This window comes from Mchenga conophoros, linkage group LG6 (assembly GCF_057382185.1).
Source record: "Mchenga conophoros isolate Kocher_MC1m ecotype Shallow Benthic linkage group LG6, M_conophoros_male_GT1.1, whole genome shotgun sequence".
NCBI lineage: Eukaryota > Metazoa > Chordata > Actinopteri > Cichliformes > Cichlidae > Mchenga > Mchenga conophoros.
This window is the reverse complement of record NC_140531.1, coordinates 37,123,398-37,136,812: the sequence shown is the minus strand read 5'-3', so window position 1 is coordinate 37,136,812 and position 13,415 is coordinate 37,123,398. Positions and strand designations below refer to the sequence as shown.

Here is a 13,415-nt window from a genome sequence, read left to right as displayed (position 1 = left end):
TCCCACAGTGCAAACTTGTTTAATGGCAGTTACAATACCTTAAATGTTAAACAGTGTGCAGCATAAATCTGTAACCAGTCAATGAAATACACTGCCATTCAGCAACTCTGCTGTTAGCTAGCTGTCTGTCAGTATGTGACTGTTAGCTCTGTTTAGCTGTGATATTCACTTACAATGTTTTCTTTTTTCACACATAGATTAGGAACCACACATTTTAGGCCTTTGTGAAAATTACTGTTACAAAGACCTAAGGCATAATCATATGTCTAGTATTTACATTATATGCACAGCTGGTAATTCTATATTTAATAGGCTATTGGCCATGCTGTTGCACAGCTCTGACTCAGCCAAAGCAAGCAAACAAACAAACAAACATAAAAAGGTATATATAAAAAACTATTTTTACATGTTACATATCTTTGTGGAGGCTGTGGTTCAGGAGGTAGAATGTGTTATCTACTGATTGAATGGTTGGTGTTTCAATTATCGCCTTGGGCGAGCTCCTAAGCCCCAAATTGCCCCCAATGCATGACATTGGAGGCTGCTATGACAAAAATTATATTTTGTCATAGCAGTACCAGGGCTTTTACCATCTATTTTTCTAATTTGGTTTAAATTGTCATGAATGTACAAACCAATTTCAACAAGGATACATTACTTCAATTTTAAAGTTGTAATAATCTATTCTTTATTTTCTTGTTAACAATTCTGTCACAGTCATGTCATGTCTGATGTCTTGTCATCTGTTAAATCACAACATTACCAAAATGACAGGAATAACAGCAATGCATTTAGTACATATAGTGTTTATCTCTAAGGACTAAAAGGATATCAAGGGTGCTTTTGGAGATGTTTCAAATTCAAAGGCCAAATTAGCCCTTAAACAATATAGTGTTCTGCATGACAATATTTTATGTGAATGTTTAAATTTAAATATTACAATTATTTATCAAGCAAATTTTATGTGGTTATGTCAACGTTGTGGTTCCAGTTTCACATGTATGTAAATATATTGATCTTTGCATTTCATCAACTTAGGCTCTTGAAATCTTTGATGAACATTTTCTTTCCTTTATTTCTGACATTTTATGCATAAAGTGGTTAGTCAGTATTTCAACAGATATGCTCACTTTTCAAGTGTTGCAACTAAGAGTAGTCATTATAAGCCTATTATAATGTATAGATATATCTCGGAAAAACAAATTATTTGTTTTTCCGAGATATATCTAGAGCTGTCACACCTTCATGCACTCTTTTTTTTCAGCTAACAGTAGCTTCATTATCAAATGAGACAAATGATATATGATAGTAATGTCAGTCCAGCACAAGACAGCGCTACTTGGCTAAAGAATTCGTGTCCTGTATAAGATAATTGAAATAATGCAATAATGTTTGTACACCTGAGTACATGTACATTTAAGGTGTTGTAACTGCCATTAAACAAAAATATTGTCCCACTTTTCTGGTGCAACATTGTAATTATGTTTGATTGTACACAAAGAAATATGCAGTAGGAAATGTAAATGTTTAAAAAGCAAAAATGATTGAAAGATAACAGATTAATCAAATTCCTACTCTTTGGATATATTAGAAAACTAAATTCATGCAGCCTATCAAGTGAGTGTAAATAACTTTATACTTGCAAAGTTAACTAACTTGGAAAAAATATAACTCTACAAAACAGCCATGCAGCTAACTGCCAAACCTAAAATTAGTTTAGAATTGATTGGATGTTATAATTACAGCAGGTTCGGTACTTTAGAGAGACTTTAGATGCTTGAGTAAAACGGAGTGGAGGAGCACATCCACCATAATTTGTACCATCTGTGGAATATTGGCCTCTTTGAAAAGTACAGTGTAAATTATGCACAGTCTTCTACTCATCTTTCAAGTCTGTGAAGGAATATGCTCAAATACAGACAGACACATACACACACACATATACACTGACCTAGACACCTACACTCATGCACACACACACACACACACACACACACACACACACACACACACACACACACACACACACACACACACACACAGACAGAAACCCTTTCCTCCTTCCCAGAGCTTCTCTTCCTTTATCTAATCTGTGTTTTATTGAATATGGTAATTATAATGAAAGGCCTATCTTGTGCTTGGTTTAATTTGTTTTTGTGCCTTTTTCTGATCTCCTGCTTACTCCTTCTGATGAATGTGTGTGTGTCCGTATGTGTGTGTGTGTGTGTGTGTGTGTGCGCGCGTGCATGCGCATGTGTGTGTCTGTAGGTGTGTGTGTGTGTGCACATGTACGTGTGAGATGGAGATACACTATGTGTGCTAATGAGCATGTGTGTGTTTGTGAGAAAGAAGTCCCTGCTCTGACACACTGCGTTACAGTGGGACCTTTGTAATAAGGAAATAAGACATGGCTGCTGATGTCACAGGAGTTTAACTTTGGCTCGAGGGAAGGAACTGGACACACACACACACAGTGTAGACAGCCCAAGACATCAACAAAATTCTTCCATCGGGCCTATTGGGGGTTCAGGGGATTAAATACAACATGTAACCTTAGAGACCCGCTTCTGGTTGGCTGACACGTTTTTGCTCTCAGTGCTCCTGTAGGGTTGTTTGTTGTTTGTGTTCTTGTGTTTGTCGATAAAACCTAGAATGCTTGATTATGCCTAAAAAGTTTGAACCATGCAGCTCCAATTCTGCCACCCCAGGTAAGGAGACATTTGACGTTTCTAGCTTTTTCATTCTCTATTGGTTATTCATGGTTATTCACTCATGAGAACCTCAAAGGCTGAGTGAAATTAAATACAAAGAGAAAAAGGGGAAAAGGCTGTTGATTTCTTTTCAACTTGGTACAAAACAGATGTGGTGCACAGACAACAAAATATAGACAAAGTCAGAAAAAATTCTTCTATAGCCCATTTTCTCTTGCTTTTCCAGCAATACCAACAGAATCAATTCTTCTCTTTTTTGGCCCTTATTTTTGCACCAACTCATGCTTCCAATAAAAACAACTTCCTTTCAAAGAGCTTCTTTGAAATTCAGACAGACCCAGACTGCCAAGAGGTAGCCTTGTCACCTTATTCCTTGTTGCTACATATTTTAAGTGGCAATACAGTGAGAGGAAACCACAGGAGATGCATAGTTACTGTAATGGGGAGTCTTTTGATATACTAGCTCCATTTGACTGGGGTCTGGGGAGTCTCGTTTGAAAGTATTATCTTTAAAGTCAAGCTGCATCCATTCACTCCATTACCTCTGATGTTAGTCAGTGTTATTAAATAGGAGAAAGTCACGTCATTTTTGACACTGTTAATGCTTGCTGCAAGTAATACACAATGACTGTGAATAGGAAACCTGTGATTTGTGTAATTTTATGTGTGCATGTGCACATGTGCGAAAGAGGAAGAAAGAGACGGTCCGCAGAATAGTATAGCAATAGATGGCCTTAGCCTTTGGTTTGAAAATGTACTGTAAAAGAAATATTGCACAATTCACTCTCTAAAGTAAATGAAGTAGCTGAATAGCCACACACACACACACACACAAATACATGAACTCAGTGTCTTTCTAAATAGATATTTTATTTGAAATCTCATACTAGATGAGACCTTTTCAGTGTGATATATTCATTGTACATGTACTCGAGTTTGTGTTTCCTTAATATGCACATCAGCAAAAAAAGAGAAAAGAACTTATGTGTTTTGGGATTTTCGTCATGGAGGTCATGGTGAATGTCAACCGATTGATAAAACATGTTCTGGCTCGTGTCCATGTGCATGTATCAGTAGGAAGTATTTTTTAATCACTGTATATGCCAGAACCTGCCCACCATATCTCCAAGCAGCAGGGTACCTCTATTCATGTTTGTTTGTTTTTAAAGGTTTTTTCAATGCAGATATAATTCAGATTACAAAAAATGATGTAATGACATCCAAAGGTTCCCTATTTGGGTTTTCTACAAGCATGCTTATGTAGTTTTATTTAGTTTTGCTTCCTGACATTTTTTATTCACAACTCTACTTGCCGGCCAGGAAAAACCTTGATTCTTCTCTCTGAGGGCGGATGTGGCTTGTTTCCTCTTGTCTCCACTGGCAATGTGGGGGTAAAGTGCCACAGGGGTATCACACAAGGGGTTTCCCATTGTGACTGACAGTATGAGATATCAATTTTTCCCTCCACTGCTTGTGTCTCAGTCTCTTCTTTTGTGTATACATTTTCAGCAGATGTACATGCCTCAATCTACAATTTTTCTGGTTTTCCTTTAGAAGCTGTTGTCAAAAGAAAAGTTTATTTCCTTTCCAACGTAAACAGTAAGTAGACAAGACTTCAACAAATGTTTCACAGAACAAAGACCCACTTTGATCTCCCATTAGCATTTAACAATACAATACTCAGCAGGAATAAAAACATAAATGCTCATTTGCTCCCTTTTTTCTTAACACGCCATGTTTTTCCATCAAAGGCCCACTGACGACACCTCAGGAAGGGAAGAAAGAGCCTTGAGCCATATAAGCCTAAGAGGAATTATGCATTACTATTGAACAACTGTGTCTATGTACAGTATAGTATTTCATGGTGGTAATGCTTTTCAAAAAAGGGAACATAAATTGAGGAAGATACAGTGTCCTAATAGAACAATGAAATATTGTGTGGCTGTAAGCTTTTACAAAAAGGACTTACATTACAATCTTCTTATTAAAGGTGAGTTTGTGGATCACAATGGACAGAAGAGGAATCATCCAGTGACTGAACAGTTGAGGAGAATCTTCTAAAAGTAACTGTAAATATTAATACTATTAATAATATTAATTTTTTTAGTCAATAAATAGTGATTACATTATGTTCTGTCTAGACACGTTTTGGTTTTTATGACAGAATTAAACAAGCAAGCTACAGTTTGTTGTCCATTTGGGAGAATAATTATGTGCCCCCATGTGGAATTTGTAAGTTTGGCCACTCACTCACAACCATCAAACATCTCTAATTTTATGATGGTGGATCACTTGTTGAGAAGCACAAAATATTTCTTGTAGTGTAGTGACCAGGATTGCAAACATCTCAGGAGGGACTCTGCCCACATCTCTTTACAGGAGCTCACTAAATCTTGGTTTCTTGGCTGATTTTTGGCGTCTTAGGTCTCTCCAAATATTTTCTGTTGCGCATCTGTAACCGGAAGGTCGCCGGTTCAATCCCTGGGCTCTCTGTCGTGGTCGTTGTGTCCTTGGGCAAGACACTTTACCCTATGTCTACTGGTGTTGGCCAGAGGGGCCGATGGCGCGATATGGCAGCCTCGCTTCTGTCAGTCTGCCCCAGGGCAGCTGTGGCTACAACCGTAGCTTGCCTCCACCAGTGTGTGAATGTGTGAGTGAATGAATAGTGGCATTGTAAAGCGCTTTGGGTGCCTTGAAAAGCGCTATATAAATCCAATCCATTATTATTATTATTAGCAGCGTACTCCTGAAATGCGCCAACAACATTGAGAGTAATATCCTCCTCTCTGCCCCTTAATGCTCTCTGGTCGCTATGGTAATGCGTAAATATTTCTTTCAAAATAAGACACAGAACTACAACACGGGAAAAGACCCAGGGAAACAGAGTTCATGATAAAAACCTGAAAACCATAAAGTTCACACCCGTGCCTCAACTCTCGCGGCACGGTGGCCCGGGGGTTGTGGACCGCTGGTCTTGACCATTGTGGTGGAGGTTGAAATGGTAGAAAGTGATTATGTGGACAGGTGTGTTTTATACATGCAAAAAGTTGAGATCAGAAGCATCTATTGATTGATTAACTGTCATCTCTGTGCCCATGGTTGAAAGGGGTCAAATATGTATTTCACTCAATTGACATGCAAACCAGTTCATAGTTTTTATGTAATTTGGAGCGGGGGGTGTTCTCTAATTTTTGATTCTGTCTCTCTTTATTAAAATGAAACTACTGAACATCAAACTCCTGCTTCCAGTCTGTACTCTTTAATAACTGTTTTTCACAGCTTCAAAGATAGAAGACCATTAGAATTTATTTCTAAAAGAAGTGCAATGGCGTAGCAGCTACATGATAATTTGTTTTTTTTTCCAAGTTAAAAAAGACAAGGTCCATTTAGTAATGCTTTAGCATTTATGTAGGCCAGTCTGTCTCCAGTATGACTTTTAAAACCTTTTAAAATCAACATGAAAGTCAACAGGTCATGGAACAAAATAACCAAGCCTTAGATTTCCCTTTATCATAATGCCCCCAGTGGAGCAGCTTCACTGATATTCTATATTGTGTATTGTGCAGAAAAAGACTTTGATCAACTCTGAGGCATATATTTTGGGCTTTTGGTTTCATCAGTTCTGAACCATATCATCAATAGAGCAGGTCCTGTTTTTGATGATTGAGCAACAAGTAAGTAGTCTGCCTAATACACCGTCTGAAAAAAATGCAGAACAAAGTTCAGACAGTGTGTAGGTTTTCTTTGATCTTGTCAGCATGTCACGCTGATATTGAATGGGCTGTGAGCTCACTGGTTAGATATTCCCATTTGATCTAATATATCCAAGTCTATCACTTACCAGAAAAATAGCACTATAGTGAGTAGTTCATATGTGACTTAAAAATAGTGTTTATACAACCTTGCATAAAGAGGAAGGCGTTTTACTGGCATGGTTTGGGTCAAGTTTGCCCCTTAGATAGAAGGCACTGAAAATATGTACCATGTGTTGAAAAACTGGTATTTTAATGGAAGTGAGCTCTTCTAGAATAAAAATGTCTTTACACACAGGACATCTGTTGTTACCGAATGGGTCAATAATATTCAGATCAAATTTCAAATTTTATTTGTCACGTACACAGTCATACACAGTACAATATGCAGTGAAATGCTTAGACAACTGCTCGTGACCTAAAGAAAAAAAAAAAGGAAAAGGCTATGAATAAGATAGGAAATAAATATGAAAAATTAAAAAGGGTAAATTTTATCTAGGAAGGAATAAAATATAAAAAATGAAGGTTAAAAATGAAATAACTGTACAACACAAATTAGAATGAAGGGTAAATTTAACTGGGAAAGAATAAGATAAAATATATAAATTAAAGTTGAAAATAAAATAACTGTCCAACAAAATACACAATACACAGTATAGAACTATATAAGAATGTATGAAGAAATATAAATAAATAAATAAATAAATATATACACAATAACAGCAGCTGTACAAGTATTAACTGGAAATGAAGAATATAGTGACCAGTGTTGTGCAATCCATATGATGTCTTGTGCAGTGCAAATATGCTTAAAGTGATTTAAGTGATGAAGTGAAAACAATGTCCAGAATGTCCAGTGTGTGTGTAAGAACTATATGTGTGGGTCAGTACTGTGTGGTGGTGTGATTGAGAGACCATATCGCCTGCGGGAAGAAGCTCCTCCTCAGTCTCTCTGTGTTGGTCTTCAGGGAGCGGAATCGCTGTCCACTCTCTCCACTGGGCACTCGTTGATGACAGGGGTCTGGTAGTTCCTCTCCTGCTTAGTGCTGAAGTCCACTATCAGCTCCTTTGTCTTACTGACGTTTAGAAGGAGGTTGTTCCTCTGGCACCAGTTCTCCAGATTCCTAATCTCCTTCAGGTTGGCTGCCTCGTTGTTGTCAGAGATCAGGCCCACCACGACGGTGTCGTCAGCAAACTTGATGATGGTGGTGGAGCTGGTAGTGGCCACACAGTCATATGTGTACAGAGAGTACAGCAGGGGGCTCAGAACACACCCCTGGGGGGCTCCAGTGCTGAGAGTGGTGGAGGCTGAGATATGTCCGCCCATCCTTACTGCCTGTGGTCTGCCAGTTAGGAAGTTGGAGATCCACTGAGACATAGATGAGCTGAGTCCCAGATGCTCCAGCTTGGTGGTGAGTGTGGAGGGAATTATGGTATTAAATGCAGAGCTGTAGTCTATGAAGAACATTTTAACATAATCCCCCCTTCTAGTGTCCAAGTGGGTAAGTGATGTGTGGAGGAGATGAGAGATGGCATCGTCTGTGGAACGATTTGGACGGTAAGCGAACTGTAGTGGGTCCAGTGTGTCTGGTAGTGAAGAAATGATGAAGTCTCTGACCAGGCGTTCAAAACACTTCATCACTACTGAGGTGAGGGCTACAGGGCGATAGTCATTGAGAGAAGCAGGGTGGGGTTTCTTCGGGACAGGAACAATGATGGACTCTTTGAAGCATGTGGGGATCACCGACTGAGATAAAGAGATGTTGAATATCTCAGTGAACACAGGAGCTAGCTGGTATGCGCAGTCTCTGAGGATACGACCTGGGATGCCGTCTGGTCCTGCTGCTTTCCCGGTGTTCACTCTCTTGAAGGCTCTCCTTAGTTCATGCTCGGAGATGACGAGCACGTTTCCGGTGCTGGCAGTATCTTCCTGTCTGCAGCCGTTAGCGCCACTAGCACTAGCATTGTTGGAGTCCTTCGCTGCAGCCTCGAAGCGAGCATAGAAAGTGTTCAGCTCGTCTGCCAGAGTCACGGCCGCGTTCGTCATACCGGTATGACGAACGGTATGAGAATAACATGCTATGGCTTTTGTAGTCACTAGATCTCAAAACAGTAAAACACCTATGTGAGATTTTGAACAACATTCTCAAGCATCCAAAAAAAAGGAATAATTCTTTGGAAGGCACATTGATGCTGTTCAGAGGTCTCATAGTGACCTAATTTCTAACTATCCCTATATAATTCGTCACACATTTTATATTGTATTTTCATTCAATTTGTTAACTTTCTTTATGCTCACTTTGACAATTGGATAAAAATGTTAGCATCATTCTCATGTCTTAGGGACTGCAAGCAGAAGAAACGACTTACGTGCCTCACTGCCCAAAGTATAGAATAGTGTGACACAGTAACTTGACTAGATCCAAACTGCCAGATCCAGTGAATTCATGTGACCTTCTAACAATATATAATCGCTAAAAATGATGGCTGTAACAACTTTGATGGTATTCTAAAGTAGTGTTTTATCATTTGATTTAGTGTAAAACAAGCATTATATTTTGTTCAACAGGATTGAAACCTAGAAAGCGAGAGAATAAGCTCATCGCCAATGAGTTTGCTGAGCTCATAAGTGATAAGTTTTTGTTTTATAACTGTCTATACAATCAGACTTTGCTTTATAAGCAAGGAAGATAACCCATTTTGGCCTCCTGAAATGGCTTCACTTTTCAGACATCAAAATTATATCCATCTGATAGTGTTGAGGTCATTACTTAAATCAAATTAATGTATTGTGCATTGCTTGTTATTTTTCTCAAAAGTAATTCAGTATCTTACTTAAGCAATCACCAAAGAACGAAATTAATTACAGTACTCATTACTTATTACTAGTGCTGTCAAAATTATCGCGTTAATTGTTAAGATCAACGCAAAATGTTTAATGCATTAAAAAAATTTAACGCTGATTTTGTTTTTTTATTAATTTCCTGTAATCTAAGACCTTTAAATTCATGAGCACCTCTGGAGGAGGGGGCAACAGTGTGCTATGCTGGCGTTTGGCCTGACAGAAATGATTAGAAGAAGAAGTGACACCATGCTACTATCTAGCTAACACTAGCTAACACACGCAAGCATGGACGAGGGCGGACTTTTGGGTGGAAAGTTTCTCTTTAAGAAGTTGCCTGATGGCTTGTTGGACAAAACGAGAGTAAGATCCACAATTTGCAAAGCTGAATTCAAGTACCACAGAAGCAGTTCATCACTGGCGTATCACCTGAGAGCAAAACACCCAACTGAATCCACCTCTACGGGACCTCGCCAGTCTACGCTTCAGGAGTATGGTGCTTGTGGACGAATAACAAAAAATGTGAGAGAAAAGGTAACCAATTCCTTGGTTGTTTGGATAGCTAAAAACTGCCGACCAGTTAGCATAGTAGAAGATGATGGACTGAGAGAAGTCATTCATGCTGCATCAGGAGATGAGTGTTACAATCTGCCCTCGAGAGGAACCATTGTGTCGAGACTGCACACTTTGTATGGGGACCAGAGGGCTCAGCAGTCCAGCAAGCTTGTGCAAGTAAGGAATGTCGCTCTCACCGGAGACCACTGGACTTCGGTGAACAACGATAATTACTTGGGGGTCATGGCGCATTTTATTGATAACGACTGGACTATGCAATCGTTTGCACTAACAGTGAGTAAAACTGAAGAGAGACACTATGCTGAGGCGTGTGCTGACCATTTTCTGAATGTTGCAAACGAATGGAAAATCAAGGACAAGGTAACCACGCTTGGCACCGACAGTGCTCGTAACATGGTTGCAGCCGCCAGACTACTTCCATTTGAACACATGCCCTGCATGGCCCACATTCTGCAAAGAACGGTCACAGTTTCTCTTAATGACAGCGCATTTGAAAGGGCTCTGGCCAAATGTCGCAAGATTGTTGGACATTTTAAGCATAGTCCAGCAAATGCTCAGGAATTAAAGGCACAGCAAGCTGCACATGGACATCAAACAGAACCGCTTGTTCAGGACGTTCCAACAAGATGGAACTCCACCCTAGAGATGATCAAGCGGATCCAGAGAAACAAATTTGGGCTGACCACCATCCTGACTCAACAAAACAGCAAGGTGACTATGTTGACTGACCAGGAGCTTGGCAGACTGCAAAAGCTGGAGGAACTACTGGAACCTTGCAGGTAAATACATTTTGTTTCTCATGATTGTGTGTCTATCTTTGCATTCTAGCTTTGTTTTCAAGTATGTTCTCCACCTCCACCTCTCTGTGTATTTTCATATGTAGTTTTTATGTTTGTCTCTGTGTGATTAATAGAAAAATACAGACTTGATCTTTCTATTGCAGATATGTTACCGAACTGCTGGGAGGAGAGCGGTATGTCTCTTGTTCCATGGTGTTGCCAGCCTTGTGTCATTTGTTCAGGATTATGGAGCCCTCAGATGATGACCCAGTCTACGTTTTGAGGTTTAAGAAGATTTTTACCACAGACCTAGCTCAGCGGAGGGACAGCAGCAATCTCACATGGCTGAAGATCGCTACTGCCCTTGATCCCAGGTTTAAAGATCTTAAATGCCTTTCCAAAGATGAAAGAAGAGAGGTGTGGGCATCAGTACATGACCTTCTGATGTCAGAGACGGATGCACACCAACCATCTGCTCAGACAACAGAGGAACCCTCACCAAAGAAGAGCAAGATGTCCATCTGCTTGCTGGGTTCTCCTGATTCAGATAAAGAGGAAGAGGAAGATGCTATAGACTGCTGTCTGAATCTGTACAAAGCAGAGCCCAAAATTGACATAGGAGAGTGTCCACTACAGTGGTGGTTAAAGAGAGAAGGGGCACATGCCAGGCTGGCACCTATTGCACGCAAGTACCTGTCAACCCCTGCAACCACAGTGCCTTGTGAGAGATTATTCTCACTCTCAGGTCACATCATTCAAAAGAAGCGTGCTTCTTTGTCATCAGACAATGTAAACAGAATAGTCTGCCTCAGTAACTGGCTGAGTGCAAAGAAGGACTAATCCAGATTGCTCCTTTGAAGTGAAAAATGTTCAACATTCTGGGTTTTCAGCTGTGTCTTTTTGTGTTTTAAATACTGAGTTTTGTGCACCCTTTATTGTTATGATATTCACTTTAACCTGTAGGCCTGGGTTCAGTCACTGTTGATGGCCTTAAAGGTTTTTTGTAAGTTTTCACTGTGTTAAAGATTGATGAAAACTATTAAAATTCTCTTTGAATTTCAGCATACATTCTTTGTGTTTATTCTGCATTTACTTCATTGTGTTGCATAAATGTCTGTTACAATCTTAAAATATAAAGAATAAAAAAAATGTAATTGGAGCCAGGCTATTAATAAAGTAATTGAGATTAATCGCAATTAATAACAGAAAATTGTGAGATTAGTTAGTTAATTTTTTTTAATCTATTGACAGCACTACTTATTACATTATTATCGTGTTACTCCATAAAATGACCCGAGATGCATTACCAGTTAAGAATATAAACCTTTGGTTACAGTTCCACAAAATGTGAACACAAAACTAACAACATAACCCAAAGTTGATAAGTAGCCCAAAGAGAATTTAAAGCGATCATCACAGTGATTGTACTATAGAAAAAGGTACAGACAGAAATGGAGGTTACAGTACTGCAAGTTTGTCTTTCCATACTCTGTGGTGAAAAAAAAAAGTCACATATTTAAAAAAAATAAAATAAAAATGGTGACCTAAGTTACACATCGGTAATCTACATTGAACGTGATATGATAAGTTCAAACAGAGAACGTAACATTGCACACAAGGGGATGATGAAATTCTGAAAATATATAGGAAAATCCCCAAAATTCAATTAAATTGAATTCTGTTTTATTTATATAGTGCAAAGTCACAACAACAGTTGCCTCAAGATGCTTTATATTGGGAAGTGTCACTTATCATAAATATTTTTTTAAAACATATAGATGCTAATAATCACTATATGTGTCACAATGATCGTGCAAAATTTCTTTTAGACTGGCTCACGCGTTAAGGAGAAAATAGTGTACTGACAGAACAGAGATGGCAAGTACAAGCACCAAATCATTGTATTTAAGTAGAATTTTTTTATTTGAGTGTTTATTTTTCTGACAACTTTTTACACAAATACCTATATTTTCTACTCCTTACATTTTCAAAACAGGCTTGTTACTTTAGGTTTGAGGAATTTGAGGATATTACTTCAAACATACCAATTCGAGTCTAAATGGAGAGTAACATAAAAAATAAACAATCGTATAGGTGTATCCATCACTTATATTAGGAGTTGGTGGGATTTCTCTGGTGTGGTGTCATGGGTTTGCTTCTGTTTTCAGCACAGGTAGGTGGGGCCGGTGTGTCACGGGATGCTGGCACACCGGCGGTACATCAGACGTCATTTGATGGAGCATTATTTAGGAGCAGCGCGACACATATAGTGTATAGTTGTCAAGTTGTCATTGTGTTACTTCAGCATCTAGCTAGCACTACAGAAGAGGATTGAGCGTAAATGGATTAATGTGTTGTGGCAATTAATTTCAAATACAACATTTTTAATGGCTCACCAAATCTCAGCAAACACAAATTTGTTACACAAATGCAGTTTGTCACACACTGTGTCTGCTACCTAAAGCTACATCTACTGTATTTCCCAGGGAGAGAAAAGGATGAGAGATGGAGAAAGATGTCAGAAAGACAGGACAGGAGCGAAACAAGGGAGGTTATATTCAAAGGAAAGAACTGCTGAGTGGCATTTGTAAATGGGAACTCTAAAGCTTATGTGCAATGTCCTCAGTTTTTACCTCTCAGCCATGAAAAGATGATGGGGTATTGTTGTCACCCCATTGGGAGTCATTTAGACAGACGGGCGGCATGGACACTCAAGTTTGTGGATGCTATAACTCGAGAACGAGGCAAGATAGGA

The 13,415-nt window shown here is 39.0% G+C and overlaps 1 protein-coding gene across 1 annotated transcript; it reads left to right on the top strand.

Moving 5' to 3' along the window:
• The first annotated feature begins 9,426 nt into the window (after nucleotides 1-9,426).
• Nucleotides 9,427-11,516, top strand: LOC146573219 (E3 SUMO-protein ligase ZBED1-like). Its single transcript, XM_085278736.1, has 2 exons — nucleotides 9,427-10,660; nucleotides 10,825-11,516. Exons 1-2 carry the CDS (start codon nucleotides 9,594-9,596, stop codon nucleotides 11,498-11,500), a joined length of 1,743 nt encoding a protein of 580 aa, XP_085134862.1. The 5' UTR covers nucleotides 9,427-9,593; the 3' UTR covers nucleotides 11,501-11,516.
• Nucleotides 11,517-13,415: the final 1,899 nt, after the last annotated feature.